Source organism: Ammospiza caudacuta, chromosome 16 (genome assembly GCF_027887145.1).
Source record: "Ammospiza caudacuta isolate bAmmCau1 chromosome 16, bAmmCau1.pri, whole genome shotgun sequence".
NCBI lineage: Eukaryota > Metazoa > Chordata > Aves > Passeriformes > Passerellidae > Ammospiza > Ammospiza caudacuta.
Genome location: NC_080608.1, coordinates 11,921,604 through 11,940,805, shown reverse-complemented (window position 1 = coordinate 11,940,805; position 19,202 = coordinate 11,921,604). Strand labels below are relative to the sequence as shown.

The 19,202-nt window shown below is 51.9% G+C and overlaps 1 protein-coding gene across 2 annotated transcripts in view; it reads left to right on the top strand.

The window, feature by feature from the left end:
• The window catches only part of FLT4 (fms related receptor tyrosine kinase 4), a 57,088-nt gene that overhangs the window by 17,970 nt on the left and 19,916 nt on the right, over positions 1-19,202 (top strand). For both annotated transcript variants that reach the window (XM_058815210.1, XM_058815209.1), the window contains exons 2-10: positions 2,930-3,026; positions 8,936-9,207; positions 12,819-12,931; positions 13,833-13,995; positions 14,244-14,383; positions 15,083-15,251; positions 15,795-15,912; positions 16,500-16,651; positions 17,306-17,468. In XM_058815210.1, the coding sequence (XP_058671193.1) occupies positions 2,930-3,026; positions 8,936-9,207; positions 12,819-12,931; positions 13,833-13,995; positions 14,244-14,383; positions 15,083-15,251; positions 15,795-15,912; positions 16,500-16,651; positions 17,306-17,468 (1,387 nt within the window). The remainder of the gene's footprint in view (positions 1-2,929; positions 3,027-8,935; positions 9,208-12,818; positions 12,932-13,832; positions 13,996-14,243; positions 14,384-15,082; positions 15,252-15,794; positions 15,913-16,499; positions 16,652-17,305; positions 17,469-19,202) is intronic.

Genomic DNA, 19,202 nt, shown 5'->3' with positions numbered 1-19,202 from the left:
GTGGGGCCAGTGAAGAGGCTGGGTGGCAAGGAGAGCTGGCCCAGCAGTGCTGCCAGCAGCAGGAGTGTCCCCAGCCCTGCACCACGGTGCTTTCAGAGTGAGCAGTGGTTCCTTTTCCTGTTGTACTCACGGAGGGCCATGGACAGGATGCATCTGCAGGAATCCCACAGCCCCAACCTGCACAGATCGTACTTTTCCTTTCTTCCCCTCCACCCCCTGGTGTTGTTTGCTAACAGGTCACCAGGCAGCACGTGAAGGGAGGCAGGGGGTTATTTCTGCCACCATCCTGCTCCCCCCAGCCCCGGTGGTGAGGCACAGCATTGGCCAAGAGACTTCTGCCACCTTGGCACTTATTTAGTTGTTCAAGCAGAGGGACCATGCCAGTTTTAAGATCTAATTCAGTGCCTGCTGCAGCCAGCCCAGAGCTGGCCATGCCAGAGTTTTGGGGATTATCTTTCTGCTTGCTGCCCCAGGGCACAGACAGGATGAGAGGTTTTGCTGTCCCCAGCCAGCCCTGTGCAAGCCAATATTTTCTGCATTTTGGGCTGAGCACTGTGGGGGGACAGGCACCCCCAGCTGCTCCCGGGGACGATGGGCAGGGGAGCTGTGGCCATCTGGAGAGCAGTGTTTGCACGGGGATAAGTGTGTCCGGCATTAATAGGAAACGCAGCTTAGCCGACAGATTCCTTCCCCCGCCTCCTTTTTTTAATAAACCTTGTTACATTTTGAAGGGATTTTACAAAAAATGCGGTCATTTATTTTCACAGCCCCAGGGCACATTTTTTCTGTGTGACATCTGACGTCCCCTCCTCAGGGGAAGAGGAGGTTGGAGGCACATGGCGGGGTGTCCTCCATGGTGGCCGAGCACCACGCAGCTCAGGGACCACAGTGACCCGTGTGTTGAGTGACAAGTGATGGCTGTGCTGCTGCTGTTGTTGTTGAGGGAGAGGTGTTTGTAGATCAGGCCGTGGCAGGGGGACACATACACAGGAGGTGGCCAGGACTGCCCCTGGGCTGACGCTGCTTCGTGTGGGTGAGTGGAGGCGAGGCGGGAAATGGCGTGGGGGGGGGAGATGGGGAAATGGCTGTTGCCATGGGGGCAGACATGGGGACACCACCTCCGGGGGGGAGATGGCTGTCACCCTGCTGTTGCCATGGGGGCAGCCATGGGGACACCACCTCCGAGCCGGCGCAGGCGGGAAGGAAGTGGAGAACAATTGGGGAGAAGGAGGCCGGCAGGCCGGGCCTGGCAGGGCTGGCGGTGCCGCTCCGCACGTCCCTCACCGCCCTGTCCCTCACAGCAGCCTCTCCTGGTGGCACTCTGGCTTCTCCACGAGCCTGGAACCCACCCATGCCACTCCTGTGGCTGAGAAGCTGGTGGCCATTTCTTGTCTCCTGGGCCTGGGTTCCCCATAGAGAATCATGCCTAGAATTATTGGATGATTAAAGTTGGAAAAGACTTCTAAGATCATTATGTCCAGCCATTAACACAGCACCACTGTGTTCACCACTCAATCATGTTCCCAAGTGCCACATCCACATGTTTTTTGAACACTTCCAGGGATGGTGGCTCTACCACTACCCTAGGAAGCCTGTTCCAATGACTGACTACCTTTTCAGTGTAGAAATTTTTCCTAATGTCCAATATTAACCCTCCCTTGTGCAACCTAAGACCATTTCCTCTCATCCTGAGGCTCTCAACCTGTAGTCCTCAGGTCACAGCTCTGAAGGAAAGGTGTTAGTTATAGCTGCTTGTGAAACACGTGGAGACACCACATCCCTGAGACCTCTCCAACCCTGCCAGATCTCTCTGATACCTGGGTTTGAATGTTACAAGGCAAGGAAACAGACATACACAGAACACAGTTGCAAAAAACCTCATGTTTTTGTAGAAAGTCAAGCCAGCAGCATATTTTTGCATTCTTTTCTTCCTTAGCATTTAGCACCTACCTGAGTCACAGCCTCACATTCCATAGCATTTTTCCCCCTCTCTATTTCTAGTTAGTTTGCTTGTTTTTGCAGTCAACAAGACTTCTTTTGAATTATCTCACATCTCCAGAAGCCGGAGTTTTAAGATAAAGATCATGAAGTAATGACAGTTGGCAACACTGTGCTGACAAAAAACAACAGTAGTCTCTGAGGGTAACCGGTACTTCGAGATGTTTTGTCCATGAGGAGCTCACTCAGGTTGCATGTCTGGCATGCCAGAGATGCAAACACACAAAAAGTGGGACTCTCCCTGAAAAAAGCTGGAAGAAGAACATGAAAAGGTTTAACTGCCTGTCCCTGAGCCTGGATAATTTCACTCCTGGAATGCCTGTCTGGTGGTACAGGGAAGGGGCTGCTGCAATCCACTAAGGTTGGTCCTACTCAGGTGACTGCACCTGAGAGTGCACCACAGGAGAAGGGCACTCCATGAATGCCTCTTTGCTCTGGAGAGCATCTCACACAAACACATTCGTGGTATCTGGGCATCCCTGATTTGTGCCTCTGATTACAGAAAGCTACATGTGTATGGAAAATCTCCTGCCAAACTCCTTCTGGTTAGCAGAGAGAATCATTTCAGAGCCCTAGTCCAAGCAAGCCCAGTATCATTCACCTGGTGAGGAATGGCTACAGTTGAATTCCCCAGTTTCTGGTCTTCCATTCTTTTTCTGGCCCTCATCCGTGCTAGGCTGTCTATCAAAGCCCAGGGGCTGTCTGGCCCTGGCCCAAGATCTGCTCACTGGAGCCAGAGGGCTGCAGGCAAATCTCTTTTGTCCCACTGAGCCAGCATTAGCTACCCTGTGGGAGCAGACCCCAGGGAGATCGAGGCTTCAGGAGCCTCTGCCCCTCTCTGGGCCCATGGCACCAGGATCCCTGCTGCCCACAGCGCTGGGCCCAGGCTTGGGCATCCCTGCATCATCCCCTGTCTCCTTTCTCTCCACAGATCTGGTGAGCAGCTATTCTATGACCCCTCCTACTCTGAGCATCACTGAGGAGGAGCACGTCATCAACGCCAAGGACACGCTGACCATCACCTGCAGGTAGGCACCAGCAAGTGGGGCCCTGTCTACTCTTACCTGGTCAGGGTTGGAGCACCAGGCAAGGAGAGCCCGCCAGGGACACCATGGCTGCAGTACTCCAGCAAATTAGCATGTCTGACTACAAACCTTCCACATGCCCCAAGTGTGAATTCATCTAATTAATTGAAAAAGAAGCAAAAGACGTCTCAGAGGATTCAGTGATAACCTCTGCTCTAGTCTTTCGGAGAAGAAGAAAGATAAAGAAACATTTTGCGTGATTTGATAACTTTGCTATAAGCTCTTCAGGGAAACTGATCCTCCTGACTCTCCTTGTCTTTCTCTGATGTTGCTTATTCTCACCTCACTGGGGCCACTGAGATTGAAGTTCTGGTTTCTAAATCTAATGGGACATTAGGGGGACACTGAGAAATATCCATGGGAGAAGGCAAGGCTGCAGTTAGTGGTAGTTATGAGAGGGCTCCAGCATTTCTAGGAAGATGGGATTTAATGCTCTCCCTTCATATATGTGGGTGAAAAGAAGCTCCAGCCAGGCCAGGTGAATAGCTGTGAGAGGAGCTGGAGAATATCTGGTTGCTTTGGGCACTGTGGCTCTGAGAAGGTGGTGTGTCTGAACTGATTTATCTATGCTGGGACACTTGGCTGTGCATGTTTTCTGCACTGTCTCCTGTCTCAGAAAGCAGAAAAAAAAAAAAACATAAACAAGTGAGAGAATTGCCCAAGGTCAATTTTCCTGGAGTTTCCCTTCAGCTGCTGAAAACAGATCCATGCTTGGGATCTGAATGCTGGGTCCAGTGGGGATTAAATTCAGCATGGGCCTCAGATGGGTGTTTCTCAGTGTTATATATAACCACAGAGCAATTACTGCAAACACTTGGCTGGCATTGTGCTCATGTCTTGTCACAAACATATTTAACTTTTCCTGGAACAGATGGCATTGCTTTTCCTTTGTGAATCAGTTCATAACCAAGGGAGAAGGACAGAGGAAAGGTTGTTGATATTAATTACTGAACTGCTTTCACTTGGTCTGGGAATCTGAGTGGTTGTGGGCTTCTTTTAATCTGGTGACTTGAGGAGCCATCATGAGTGCTGAGATGTAGGAAATGTGTGAGTTGGAGATCTGCCCATGACTGTCCTGGGGATCTGTGGTCAGCCATAGAGCCATTGTGGGAGCACAGAGGAAGAGAAGGGAGTTTAGGGATTCCAGTGCTCTGCCATGGTACTTTTCCCCACAGAGGGATGTGGAAACTGACACTCTCTATTAAAACCTTGGAAGAGGTGAGACTCTCTGAGGATATTCTGAATGAGTTTAGAATCAGGACAGAACCTTTCTCAACAGGAGTCCAGAAGGAGACACAGAAAGCACTTTCAAGACTGTTGTCTGTAGATTGAGCCAAGTTTAAAGGACATGCTGAAGTTAGAGGTGTGGTAAAAGAAAGTTTCTTCTGCAGCTATGACAGACTGAACTGGCCAGCTGAAGTGCCCAGGACCATCTGCAAACAGCACTAAAACCCATATACCCTCTGCCCATGTTGTTCTTTGGTTTTTCCTTGCCCCTGCATCCTGCTGTCCCAGATGTGCTCCCTGGGGCTGTGCCGTGTCCTTCACACCATCTGCAGATAAGTCTCAGTATCTCCTGATGGCTCAGAGCATTCCTCTTTTCCTTCTGAGCTCTCAGTCCTGTGTTTGTCTGTCTTGAGGAGAGGACTTTGACTGCAGGACACTTATTCATTTGAATGAAGAGTAAATCTTTCCTGGTCCCTGGATCTCTAATTACACCCAGCTGCTTCTCCAACCTCCTCTGGACCACGGCCCACCCGGGGAAGACCTGGCTTGTGTTAATGGGAGCTGAAGGGAAAAACATGCAGACCACCAAGAGAACAGGCAAAGGAGAGGGTGGTGGGGCAGGGTAGGGCAGAAACAAATACAAAATCAAATCCAGGATTCAGGGATTTCCTGCTGAGCATCGTGTTGGAGGTGACTTCAGTTTGACCCTGGTCTTCCCTTGAGAGCAATGTCCTCTGGCTGCTCTTCGAGCTGCCCTGGAGCCAGGAGCGCAGGCTTGCTTGAAGCAGTGCTCCAGCAGAAAGATGAGCTCAAAACCCCCGTGTGAGACTCCCTGGAGACCTTTCAAGCTTCACCCACTGAGCGTGAGAGCCATGCAGCCAACTGTGCTCTCAGGCTCCCTCGCAGCAGCCTGGATCTCAGACACCCCCTGCTCCTGCTCCACAGCCCACCAAGCCTCATTGGTGACCAGAGCCAGACCATGGGACAAGCAATGCCTCTGGAGCTGGGCATGCTTAGCAGATACACAAAGGCACAACACACACAAGGAGTCACCAGATGCTGGGACTCTGCTTTTGCAAATGCCATCCCGTGCAGTCCTGTTCCCTTGTCACCCAGCACAAGGCACCCTTGAGAGGCCCAGACACAGCAGGGGACCAGTGCAGGAGCATTCCCCAAAACAGAGATTGTGCCAAGGCTGGCTGAGAGCCCATGGGATGTTTTGATCCAAGCATGTGGCAGAACAGGGAGAAGGGGCTGATGCCCAAATGGACAGTGCAGCTTTTATTAGCTCCCATTCCTAGAAGGAAAGAATATTGTGAATCTCTGCATTCATGCCCTCAGCAGCCTGCATGGGGGGAAAGCAGAGAGCTTGTGCTGTTCCAGCTCATGAGCATTGGAGCAAATCCCACAACAGCAAAATTGTATGGAGGGATCAACTTGGTCCTGTCTGTGCTATCCCATCCCATCCCATCCCATCCCATCCCATCCCATCCCATCCCATCCCATCCCATCCCATCCCATCCCGTCCATCCCATCCCATCCCATCCCATCCCATCCCATCCCGTCCCGTCCCGTCCCGTCCCGTCCATCCCATCCCATCCCATCCCATCCCATCCCATCCCATCCCATCCCATCCCATCCCATCCCGTCCCGTCCCGTCCCGTCCCGTCCCGTCCCGTCCCATCCCATCCCATCCCATCCCATCCCATCCCATCCCATCCCATCCCATCCTGCAGTTGCTGGGCACACAGGTGGGGAGCAAACCAGGAAAAAGAAGGGCAAGGATGTCCTTTGCTGCCCAGTGACCTGTTCCCAGAGCTGACTCACAGATGTGCAAACCCATCTGTGGCAGAGAGGAAATATTTGACCCCGGAGCCCTCTTGGCTCCCATGGAGGAAATGAGCAGTGTGGCAGTGCTGAAGGAGCCTGAGGATTATGTGAAGCCCCACAACCACTGCTCCAGAGCAGTGTCCAGGAACACACAACACCTGCTGATCTCTCCTACATGTGTTTGGCTGCTCTGAACATCCTCCATGGTGCTGAGGGGAATCTGGTTTATCCCAGCTAAGCCACAAAGCCACAATCAGCTTTGCCCATCATACCACGCATGGGAGTTTCAAAGAAGATTGAAGAAGAGTGGTGCCAACTCAAACATCTCCCTTGAAGTGCATCTATCCTGAAAAGATTGAGGAAAACAGCTGTGGAGAAGACTACAGTGCATTTTTTTCCAGCTGGCATCAGCAGGCTCCATTGCCAAGAGGCAAATTACCACCAAGCTGAAAGAAAACAGCTTGGGAGTAAATCTTGGAAGGTGGCAGATAAGAGAGAAGGAACTGTCCAAAACTGCTGCTTGGACCCTTCCCCAAATGCAGGGAGTAGATTCAGAAATAAATCCATGTGAGCCTGGCCTACCCTCATTCCTGCCTTCTTCTGGTGCTCTTAACACACCAGTGACACTAACTTGGACTCACAGTAATGTCCACATCTTCTGTGTCCCCCCAAGCCTAAGGATATATGAAAGGAAATGAAAGCACATCTGAAAGGAATGCCTGGGCTGAGCTGCCCACGGGCTGGTTGGCATTGGCCCATCCATGTTTATATAAATATGTGTCACTCAGCTACTGCAGGCCTTGATGGTTAATGGAACAAGTGGATCTGATAATGTGTGAAAATCCCAGTGGGTAAATAAACAGAAAGAGGAAACACTGGAGACTTTCACAATTACCCTCCTGCAAGTGGAGTGCCAAAAATGCCTGGTCTGAAGCTCTCAGCTCTGGGCTGAAAGCAGGGACAGCCCCATGGTCTGTGCCAGTGCTGTGGGGCTGTGGACACAGCAGCAACAGCTGTGGCAGAGGCCACCAGGTGGTTTAGTGATCAGTTTCACTGTTATTTTCTGAGTGCATGAATAGGATGGGAAAAACTCAAAATTTAGTTCTTATTTTTATTGAAGTGTTCATGAGACTATGGTACTTGGGAGAAGCTTACCTCTGCTTCATGAACACAAGCTGCCAGAGCTGTACTTACAGTTCTGCCTCAGGCACTGATGGCATTTTTAGTGAAAGCAGAAGTTTGAGCTGGGTAAGAGGGGCTGTGTGTCTGTCCCCAGGGGCTTGTCACTGCCTCCAGAGCCCTTGTGCTTGGCAACACGGGAAGAGTGCAGCACACTCTCTCCAAACTCATCTGCAGCGAGCTGGAAGAGAGCAAAGTCTGCTCTATCCAGGGAAGATAAATCAGCTGCTGAAGACAAACAAAAAGGGGCAGGTCTTTCCCCCATGCTTGGACAGAAATCCTGTCCTCATTGCATCTGAGCCATTGTGCCCTCTCTTCCTCCTCACTGTCCCTTTCTGTCTGGTGATGGTCACAGTCTGCCTCTGCTTAAAAGCATCTGCCCATGGAGCTGCCCTGGCAGAGGTGCTGCATGTGCCAACATGTCTATTCCCAGCTTGCATAATAGATTAACCCAGTTTCCCCTCACAGAGCTGATGGTGCTGACAAAAGGCCATTTTTACCCCACAGCTGTCTCTTATGATGGCTTCTTTTCTCCCCCGTTTCTTTTCTTTTTTTTCCACACGTGCTTAAGTGACTTTCAGCTATTTGGCAAACTTTCAAGTGGGGGTTAGGCCTTCCTCTGAAAGGGGCTCTGATTTCACAGAAGGAAACTTCCAGTGTGGAATAAAAGCTTGTTTTGTTTGTAGTAAACAAGTGCAGTTATAACAAGCTACGGTGGCACGTGTGTGCACATGCAAGGTCCCTCTCTGGAGATCCTCAGCTATATATAAATACACACGTGCGTGTTCTGTCTGCAGCTTTCTGGAGTTCCTGGATGGACTTTTCTGTCTGTCCTTGGGCTGCTGGTGAACAGGCTTTGTGGTCATGCCATCAGAGAGGTGTCTGCAGCCCAGGGTCTCTGCAGAGGTGGGAAGGGGAGGCAGCCCCAGGCCAGCTGGGGTTTTGAGGGGCTGCAGGGTGCAGAGCAAGGGGAACCCCCTCCCACAGCAACGGGGAAAGGAAACAGCTGGCAGCTGGCCAGAAGGCAGTCAGCTGAGCCTCCTCTTGTTTTCCCCTTGCTGTCTTTTATCCCTGACTCCCTCCTGCTTTTCTCTTTCTCGCTTTCTTTCCAGTCTGCTCTCCTTCCCCCATTCTTCTTCCCACTCCATTCATCACACAATGAGCCCCAGCCAGCAGCTACACTGAGCCAAGGGAAATCATCACATCTATGTGTTTCCCTAATAGCTCTGGACCCTTTTAATAACGAGAGGGAATAGAAAATAAATGGAACCTTTCCCCCAGGGCCCTGTGTGTTTCCTGGTCCTGGCATTCATACCAGTAGGACAGTGCCATGGGACAGAAGGGTCTGCTTGTGAGTAGGCTGATATCCTACAGCTTATCATGGCCAGAGAGGTGACCTGGGGAAGGGGATGAGCCTTTGCTTGCCCAGCACTTAGGGAATCTGCTTGCCATTTCCTTGTGCCTGTTTTTTCCCTTGGACAATGGCCATTTCTCCAGCCCCAGGCCCAGACTGGTGGCGGGCTGGGTGCAGGTGTGCAGACAGTCACACAGAGCAACAAAACCACCATGCTCAGCCCAAAGCTAATGCTGCTTTTCTTTTTCTGCCCCATGTCTAGAGGTCAGCACCCTTTGGAGTGGTCGTGGCCAGGAGGCAAGGTGGATCCTGCTGGGAAGGAGGAGACTGAGCTGGTAGCCTCAGCAGCCCCCAGCAGCGGCCGGGCAATCCAAGAGGAAGAGTGTGAGGGGACCGGCACCAAGCCCTACTGCAAAGTGCTGCTGCTGCCGGAGGCACAGGCGAACCACACGGGTTACTACCGCTGCTACTACAAGTACATCGAGGCCAAAATCGAGGGCACCACAGCAGTCAGCACCTATGTGTTTGTGAGAGGTAAGAGCTGTCACTGCTGTGCACCTGCAGGCTGCGGGCCTCAGGGCAGCCAATGCACCAACGTAATATCTGAAAGATGAAACATCTCAGTGTGCCTCCCAGGGCAGAGTGTGGCTGCTGCAGCTGGGAAGGGGGCTAAGGGATGATTCCCTACAAGTGCAGGGGACCAATATCCGTCCGTGGCGGCAGCGCCTGGGATTCAATTATGTCCCATCCCGGGGGCATCGATCCAGCCAGGCTGGAATGCAGGAATTCAAGGAGTGAGAGCCTGGCCTCAGAGGCACTCCAGCACTAAAAAAAGCACAGGAGTTATCTTCTGGGCAGCTTGGGGCTCCCTGAGGTGCTGGTGGCCAGGGGTGGTAGTGTTTCATAAAGCTGAGGCTGAGAGGGAGAGGATGAGTGGTACAAACACTCCATGTGCAGCCTGTTCCCAGACCTGCTGCTGGCCTGAGCTGCTCCACAGTGACAGATCCAGATGCCCCTCTCCACATTGTGCAGGGGCTGCCTGTGCAGGCAGGGTTATGAGGTGTATTTTGGCAGAGGAAGGATGTTCACCAGGCTTGGGGCTGGGCCCTCAGCTTAGGGAGTGGCTGCGGGGCCAATACTCAGCATCTCCCTGTCCCAGGGGTTCCTCCTCTGTCCTCTCCCCTACTGCTCACAGCAGGCTCCAGCAAGATAAATGAACTCTGTCCTCTGGAAACAGTTGGCTGAGCTATTTCTCTTTCTGCCCCCATTTATTAGTTGGTGCAGTTGTCATGAGCCAGGCAGGTCATGACATATAAGATGCATTTTTCAGAAGTCCCGGGGCAAAGCCAATTTTGCCTCTGCAGCTATACAGAGAAAAATGCAGGGGCAAATCAGAAAAGCTGGGCAGCTGTTGGAGAGGAATTGAAGTCTATTTAGCAATTGCTTCCTCTTTCTGTGGACTATGCTGCCCACCCTAAAACAGGACAGAGCCTGCCTGGGTTTCAGACATCTGTGAGTTGGACAGGGGTGTTCAGACACTCTAGAGGGCTGTATCAGGACAGAGGCAGAGAGCTTCTTAAATACACTGAAAATGAGTACAACCCCACAAGCTCACATGCAGGGAGTGCTTTTGCAAGAACTGATTTTCTTTGTGATCCAACAAACATCACTTTGCCCCCTGATCCACCATCTCTCACCTCCAGCCTCTGCAGCTCAGGAGCTGCTCTACTGTTTACCAAAGAGTGCACATGGTGCAGGTTGGGGGCAATAAATCCCACACTGTCAGGGCCCATGGGACTCACAGTGCCTGTGGACAGCGAGTGTGCAGCAGGTCCTGCCAACAGCCAACAGCACATGGCTGCACAGCACATGTTCATACTCAGTCCAATCAGGCTGTCCCCTCTTAGGGTTATCAAACACCTAGAAAACCTCAGAATCTGCCCTGCCAGACCGGCTTTCAGGCAAGAGAAGGGACATGTCAGGAGAATTCAGGCATATGGTAAGCACAGCCATTGCAGAGCATTCAGATAAAGCCTGTTCCTGCTGAACTGGGCTGCAATGTGAGACTGTCCCTGGAGAGCTTGGAAGGGCTGATGTAAGTGTTGGGGATGTTTGGAGACAGGATGATCAGACCACAGGTTTATCCATCAAGCTCATTTCTCATGTTAAGGGCTTGGTGAAATTGCCAGGAACAGAATATCTGTGCTTGCCTGGAAAAATGGGTTCTTCTGTATTTTACCTGCAATTCAGTGGTCAAATGAACTCTCCATGCATGTGTCTCCCTCCCATGTGTCCGGTTAGGTGTGTATTTTATTACAACTACAGATAGCTCTGTAGACACAGAATGCCTCATCAGGGTAGGACAGGCTATGCACAGCCCACATCTCATAAAGCTTAGCCTGTATTAATGAAGAAGATGCTAAATTATTCCCATCCGACTCATTAAGGCAGTCTTAAGGAAATTTGTGATGTTGTCAGAGAGGGGAGTTAGTGCATGAATCACAAGATCACTGGCAGCTGGACCAGCCCAGTAAATCAGTTCTTGGCTGCCATCTGAGCTTGAAGGGGACCTCATAGTCTCTCACCTCTGACAGCTATGCAGCTCCTCCTTCTCACATGCCCAGGGTTTGGGAGAGGAATGAGGAACTTCTTCACACTGGGAAACAAATCTGTGGTTTCAGAAGTCAGCAATCCTGTGGCAGCAAAAAAAACCCCAGAAGATAAAGAAGAACTCACTGGGCAATCCATGTTTTCTTAAGAGGTGACCAATACAGTTTTTTGAGTGTGGGTTGCTTCACCTACTCTGTAGAAAAAGTGCTCCACACACAGGAGAGGCCTTTGCAGCATGACTATCACTGAAGCAGCAGCTTTACAGATCAAAAATGAAAGGTTTATGCACTTCACAGGGGGAGCACTGGGTTGGATTGGGTTGAACACAATGTGACGTGAACAACAGAATCCTCAAGTGAGGATCATTTCCAAATTCATCTTTGACTTGTCCCTTTAGATGGGTCTCTTTAGGAGTTGGGTATCAGAGGGAAAGAATCTCAGGTTGTACAAATTGTTGTGCTCGTGCTACACTCCCTTGAAATCAATGGTTTAGCTGAAACACAGGTGAATAAAACTAAATGTAGTCCATTGGGATAATTTGGTCTGATTTCAGTGTACCAAGAACTGTAAAATCTCCCCTAACAGGATGCTGAGGCAGCCCAATGTCTCCCAGATGCAGACCCATCACCCCCTTATAAAGCCCCCTTCTCCCATGGGAAATTTCCATGAATAAAGCCAATCATGACCATGTGCTGGGCATTTGCAGAGGAGAGATGCTAGCAACACCATGCCTTCAAGACACCAGGAACCAGTCTGTATTCAGAGCATCCTGTGAGAGCAGGAATCCTGTGGAAAAGGGCAGGCAGGGGCTGATAGTAAAGAATAAATCATCTGTCACTAAGGCCACCAAGCAGTCTCACAATTCCCTGTGTCTTCCAATTTTGTCTTCATCCCATTTACTCAGCCTGGGTCACTGCTCTGCACAGAGTTTGGTGTAACATCCCCAGCCTTGCCAAGTCATTTCATAATGATTATTTCTGGGTGGTTTTGCTCTTCCTGTCAATATTTGTGCTTGCAGCAGTTGGGGAGCAGTGGGGTGGCAGCCCTGGAAAGCTCAGCTCATGTGTTTATCTGCCGGCCGGGATTCTGCAGGATGACATCTGCATTCCAGCGCGCCGCGGATCACTTCCTCGCCCGGCAAGGTCGCGCTGCCAGCCCTGCGCGGGGACACAGCCACCAGCTGGGCAGGCGCCGAGCCCGGGACACCACACACTGCTCTCACAAAGGGTCAGGCTCAGGCACAGACCTTGAGGGCTGCAGGAAAGGGGAGGTCATTTCCCGCTCTGCCCAAATGTCACACAAGTGTCGCTGTGCTGGTGCCGTGTTTGGTGCGGAGGAGCCGGCCGGCTTTGCATTCCCATCTCCAGGTGTCTCCTCTGACTGTCACATGTGGCAGAACAGCTCAACACCACTCCCTCTGAAATGCTTGTGCTGTGTTAAGGAAATTCAGGAAGCCTCCTTTTCTATTGGTGGTTGCCTTTTCCCTGTTTTTTTCTTCTTTGTTAGTAGTTGTTCTCTTTGTATCTTTTCTACAGATTTTGAACAGCCATTTATCAACAAGCCAGAGACCCTCCTCATCAGCAACAAGGAGAACACCTGGGTACCATGTCTCGTGTCCATCCCAGACCTTAACGTCACACTGACCTCGGTGAGAGCTCAGCTGCTGGGAGGCTCTGCACTGAGATGTATTGCATTTGTTCTGCATTTGTAATTGCCTGAGTGGAAGCATGACAGGCACTGCCAGGAAAGGAAAATGCATGGGATACATTTTCCATGGAAAGTACAAGCCACTGGCTTCCTCATTTTATTTGCTGGTTGTCCAGTTCCCTTGGGCAGATCCCACGGGTTTCCTGCCAACCTTGCTTCTCTTCCCTGGAGCTCTATGAAACAAAACAAAACTTTGTTTTAAACCCGTTTCCCCACAGCATCCCCTGTTTGCCTCATCTCTGTGATCTACACCCCTCTAGGTGGTCAGCATCCCCACAAGGGAGGAGGCTGCAGCTCTGGGGCTCATGACTAAAAACAGCTCTCTTACCAGTTTGCTTTTGCTTTTGCTTTCCCCCCTCCTCTTTTTTTTCTTTTTTTTTTTTTTTTTTTTTTTTACAATGCAAATACATCCTTCCAGGATGAGTGTTACTATTACTGTTACTTGTACAAAGGCCTCCAGGGACACTCTGGGGGCCAGGGGCCTTTCCCTTGCCCGGGAAGGACACTACCCAAGGTCAGCACTCATCCCAGTGGGGCTGATGTTTGGGACATCAGCATCAGTTTCCTTAGCTATCTCTAGAAATTTCCATTCCTGGAAGTCTCTGGCCCACTCTGCAGACAGGGAGGCTCATGGTGCAGGATGCAGCTCCTTGGGGTAGAGGGGAGGCCACAATTCCTAGATGGCAAACCCTTGGGGGGAGAGGGCAGGAGGCCAGCACAGCATGGGGCTGCATCATTTCTTCCCACAAAAGGGATGTGTTAGCCAGCATAAAGCCTGGGAGGGGTGGAGTGGAAATGTTGTTACCCTCTGATTTCAGTCGGCAAAATGTTGATTTTTCCAGCAAAATTTCTTCATCCACCCTGATGGGAAAAGCACCTTCTGGGACAACAAGAAGGGAATGCAGGTACCCACACACTTGATCAGGGACTTATTGTACGTCCACTGTGAGACTGTAATCGACAAGAAGGTCTTCAAATCCAATTTCTTCATCATCCATATAGCAGGTGAATATTTGGGAAGCTTCAGGGGAGCAGTTTGGGTGGCTCTGAAGTCCACCAGTGTGGCTCATGGGATTGTTATGGTCCTCTCTAGCTACACAGACTCTGCATGGTACTTATATCTCTTCTACTGTGTATTGGACAGAGATACACCATGCAGCAGGAGGTCATTCCCAAACCTCCTGTAACTGCACAGTCTGAGTCAAAGAGTTAACTAGATCAGAAATCTCTTTTCATTCCCTCTTCTGCATCAGGGAGTGAGCTGTATGACATCCAGCTGTATCCCAAGAAAGCCATGGAGCTGCTAGTGGGAGAGAAGCTGGTCTTGAACTGCACAGTGCAGGCTGAGTTCAACTCTGCCGTCCAATTCCACTGGACTTACCCTGGCAAACAGGTACCAGCAAGCCAAGCAGGTCCCCATGCACTGAACTGTGACCCTCTGAGTCACCCCCTCCTGACCCTTCATTGTTCCTCTTCACATCATTGGCAGGGCTCTGCTTCATACTCCAAACCATGCTGTGCCCTGGACCTCTTGTCAGAGTGTTCTCCCATTTTTTTTTCTCCTGCAGCAGAAGGCAGACAGAATGAAGACCCCTTTTCCTCACAGAAAGCTCCCTTCCTGCCAAGGTGTTACTGCTCTGGGGTTCTTGAGAAAACACTGGCTTCACTTTCACTAGTGCAAATCCAGAGCAAATTTGATAGGTTTAAAATTAACTATTCTAATCATAGAGCCCTTGTTACCAAGAGCCTGCAAAGTGGTCCCTTCCTCACTGTGTTTTCCCCCTTTTGTATCTTCTGGCTTTTTTGAATGGTGTGACAGGGGAGTCCCTTGAGAACACCACTCAGTTCATGGGCTCCCAGACTGGTTCCTGGGCTACAAGAGCAAACCATGCTAGAGATCTGAGCCCAGCCTCAGGCAGTCAGTATGCAGAACATGTGCCCTTCCACCCCTGAGGATGGCAGTGAGTAGTGCAGAAACCTGTCCAGGTAAAGGCCGGCACTGAGCATCAGGAACCACAGCTGTGAAGGGCCCATCCTCACAGCCTCATCCCATTGCTGTCTTTCATCCCCTTCTCTCTGTCACCTCCCACAGACGCAGCGAGCAGTGATCGACTCTGAGCGCCGGTCCCTGCAGACATACACAGAGCTCTTCAGCAGCCTGACCCTTCACAATGTCAGCCAACAGGACCTGGGGAAGTACACCTGCACTGCCACCAGTAGTGCCCAGATGCTGGAGGAGAGCACTGATGTCATTGTGCACGGTATGGCACTGCCAGTGCCCTGCAGAGCCACAGCCAGAGCCCAGCTGCAGCAGAGCCAACCCCTCGCTGCTTGGGCAGAGTGGCTCCTGAACCTCCCTCCACTCTGCTTTAGTGAAACCCAGCCCTCCTCCAGCCCCTCAGCCTCCTGTGTCCCAGCACCATGCTGGGAGCAGAGTCACGTTCAGCAAGGTCCCAAAAGGAGAGAGATGCCAACACCAAACTGGCCCAAATGCAGTAGAATGGCAGGACACACTCATCTTGCAGCCCTATGGCAAATGCAGTGCCCCTGTGGCATGCCTGGCCTGAGGGACACCAGCTGCTTTGGGTGGTCATTTCTTGGCAGTAGAAACTCTCAGGGCAGCCCAGCCTTCCTGCATTCCCAATGGTTCCCATGAAGGAGACAGGAGCTGCCAGGATCTCAGCTACATTGTCATAACACCCTCATGTCCTTGGTCATTTCTGTTGGGTCCTGTGGAGAGCAGCAGAGCTTTGTGACACCCTCTCTCTTTGAGTTCTCCTCCATGGTCCCTTTTTTGCTTGCAGAAAAGCCCTTCATCACTGTGGAGTGGAGGAAGGGCCCAGTGATAGAAGCCACTGCAGGAGACGAAGCTGTGAAGCTGCCAGTGAAAGTTGTGGCTTACCCCACACCAGACTTCCAGTGGTAACTCACCTTTCTTAGCTTCAGCCACCTTCTCCTTTCCTCCTTTCCTCTGTCAAATGGGGAAGCCTAGCCTGGCTTCCTTGCTGGTCCCTCTGTCACCAAGGTTGTCACAAATGTCACTTTTTTCCACCCATGGGGGCCATTTCTCCCATATCCTGGCTCTCAGATGCACAGCCTGGCTTGGCAGCTCTGCACAGCTGGAAGGGCCAAGTGGGGTTCCCACAGGAGTTGTCCCTCTTGTCCCTCTGCTGTGGCAATCACAGCTGCCCAGAAGAAAAAGGTAGTGGGATGGGTTGTGCACCTCATCATGCTGCACTTCCATCAGAGCTGACTGGAGATGGGAGCTTTGCACCCACTCACTGCTTAGGCAGAGCTACAACACCCCCAACCCCACACACAACCATAGCACACAATGTGCAGACCCATCACCTGGGTCCAGGGAAGGCCCAGGGGTCTCTCCAGAGAGGTCCTCAGTGCTAGCAAGGGGCACCTTGGCTGCACTCTTGTGGGGACCAGCAAACCCTTTGCCCAGCTGCCAGTGGGACACTTCCTCCCCATGGCTGCATTTTCTCTCTGCCTCCCTGCAGGTACAAGGATGGAAAGCTAATTCCCAAGCAATCTCAATCTTCAATGCAGATCAAGGATGTGTCGGAGCAGCATGCTGGGACTTACACGCTGGTTCTGAGGAACAGGCTGGCAGGGCTGGAGAAGCACATCAGCCTCCAGTTAATTGTCAATGGTAAGGGGGGGCTGGAGCTGGGGGGAGAGTGCTGAGCCTGTGGTCCCAGCCTTTGGGCTGCTCCAAGACCAAGTCCCCACTGCTGTCCTAAAGCAGTTGGTACCTACATCACCTCTTCCTCCCCCATGGCACAATTTTGTTCCTGGCTCCCTCACTTTGGGCAGGATATGTCATTGCTCAGGGGCCACTTCCCAACTGCAGTTGGAGATGCTGCTGAGGGTGACCCTGACTGATGTGGACTTGAGAGCAGGGCAGCTGCCACACAGATAAAGTCTTGATTGGAGTAGTTCCTCTGGGTGGGAATCCCCTATGGAGGTTTCCCACAGCTGGTCCCAGTCATGCAGGAAACAGATGCCAGCTAAAAAAGTGCTGGAAGGGCACTGCTGCCTCGAGATGTGTCTCCAGCAGGCTCTGTGGCCCTGTGCTTTAAGGCCTGCAGCATCCAGACAGTTCCACTCACCAGAAAAAGGAAAGACTATGTCCCTTGAATCTGCTTAGGTATGACCTGCTGTGCCTTGCAGGCCTGAGCTGCCCTGAGAGCCAGAGCTGTAGTGCCCAGGCTGTCCATAAACGGGCCTGGGGAGGGCTGTGCCAGGCCTGGGGATGCAGTGCCTGAGCCTGCAGCTGCTCACAATGTCACTCTGATCCTTGCAGTTCCTCCACGCATCCATGAGAAGGAGGCCTCTTCCCCAAGCATCTACTCCAAGAGGAGCCCCCATGCCCTCACCTGCACTGTCTATGGCATCCCAGCACCAGAGGTGATCCAGTGGCAGTGGAGGCCATGGATGCCCTGTCGGATGTTCTCCCGGCGTAGCCTGTAAGTGCCATTTCCTCCAACACTTGTGTCTTGTCAGGACACCCCCGTGGTGTTATGGGCTTCTTGTGACCATGGCTGTGCTCCCAACCATGTCTCACTTTTGCTCTCCCACCCACAACATGGTACCTTGTGGGAAGGCAGAGTGTCTCCAACACTTGTCGTCCACGTGGCAGTTTTGCCCAGGCTGGCTGGTCCCAGATACCCACAGCTTGCACAGCATCCTCTGCATCCTCAGTCACCTGCATCTGTCAGTGGATGTCCATGGCCCAACCACACCTCACAGCACCTTCAATGAAACCACTGATCACTGTGCTAATGGGGAAACTGAGGCAGATTGCAGGAGGAATTGTCACAGCCCCTTGGTAAGACCTCAGGACAGCAGCTGGGGTTCACACCATTTCTGCCCTGAGGTCCCTGTGGTTTTTCTGTCCTTTCTCTTCTCCTGGGAAGCAAAAGTGCTCATAGGCAGCTGCTGCTTGTGGGGAAGAATTGCTGAATCCTGGGGCAGTGCCAGATCTCTGCCAGCTGCTGGGATGATTTGCCAGCAGGGCAATAGGCAGGCAGGAAGGGTGCATGCCCACAGCCTCTGCCCTGGGAAGCTGAGGCAGCATCAGGCAGGGCTGCAGTGGCATTTTTAATGACAGTCTCACTGAAAGAAGGAAAAGGATGCTGTGGTGTCATAGCCAGAGCAGTCAGGGTGGAGGACATCAGGGTGCCTGGAGGAAGCCAGGTCCTGCAGCTCTGTGCAGGCTTTTGCCAAGCCAGGGACACCAGAGTTTCCATTGCATGCAAGTGCACTGTGGCCCTCTCAGGAAGCAGAGGGGCCCATGAATTATGAGCACTGTCTCCCAAGGCCACCATATTTCTGCCTAGCACAACTCCAGAGGATGCAGGAGGCTTCTTTCTAGCTTCCTGTTGTTTACACAGCTCACCAGTGTGTTTGCCCCGCCAAGTGCTCTGTCCCACACTGCCAGCACACACCTTTGCTACAGCTCCTGGGACATCAGCTCCCCTCTGCTTCCCTGTCACTCAAAGCCTCTCCCTTCTATCCCAACACACACTTTTGGGAAGACCCTCCCACCTTCCACCCCAACCCACGTTTCAAAAGCACCCTGCAGGCTGCAGCACCCCAGGTCCCTGACAGATTTGGCCACTTCTCCCCACCCATCTGTCTCAGCCTGAAGAGGTGCCATCATTCCCCTATGAGACACCAGCAGCACCTCTGTCTGGGGAGGTCTCCCTCCTGGCTTTTGTTAAATTGGGGGCAGCAGGAGCACCCCTGGGTGTGTGCCCTTGGGTGTTGCCCCACTTGCTCTCCAGGCCAGCACCAGCCAGTCAGTGACACCCCTGACTCTCAGTCCCAGCAGGGCTTTAAGGCCTTGGTGCTGAGCAAAATGACATCAAGAGTTGTTCATGGCACACATGAATCAATTTCACCCCTGCCTTTCTCCACCCTTAGCAAGGAAAGATGAAGCCCCAGGCCTGCAGGTGAAGACACTGCTCGTGACATCTGTATCTGTTCCCTGCCTCAGCTTTCACACCTACAAATTTCTGCCTCACTGGTGGTTGCAAGGCACCCTTATAAAGCACATCAGAACTGTATAATTGAAAGACCCTGAAATTTTGCAGTTATAGGAGGGGACCATCAGTTCTCTGACACAATGCTGCTTTTGCTGTATTTTTCCCAGCTAACCTTCTCTCTGTCTCTCTCCTCTTTCCCCTGCTCATCCCTGG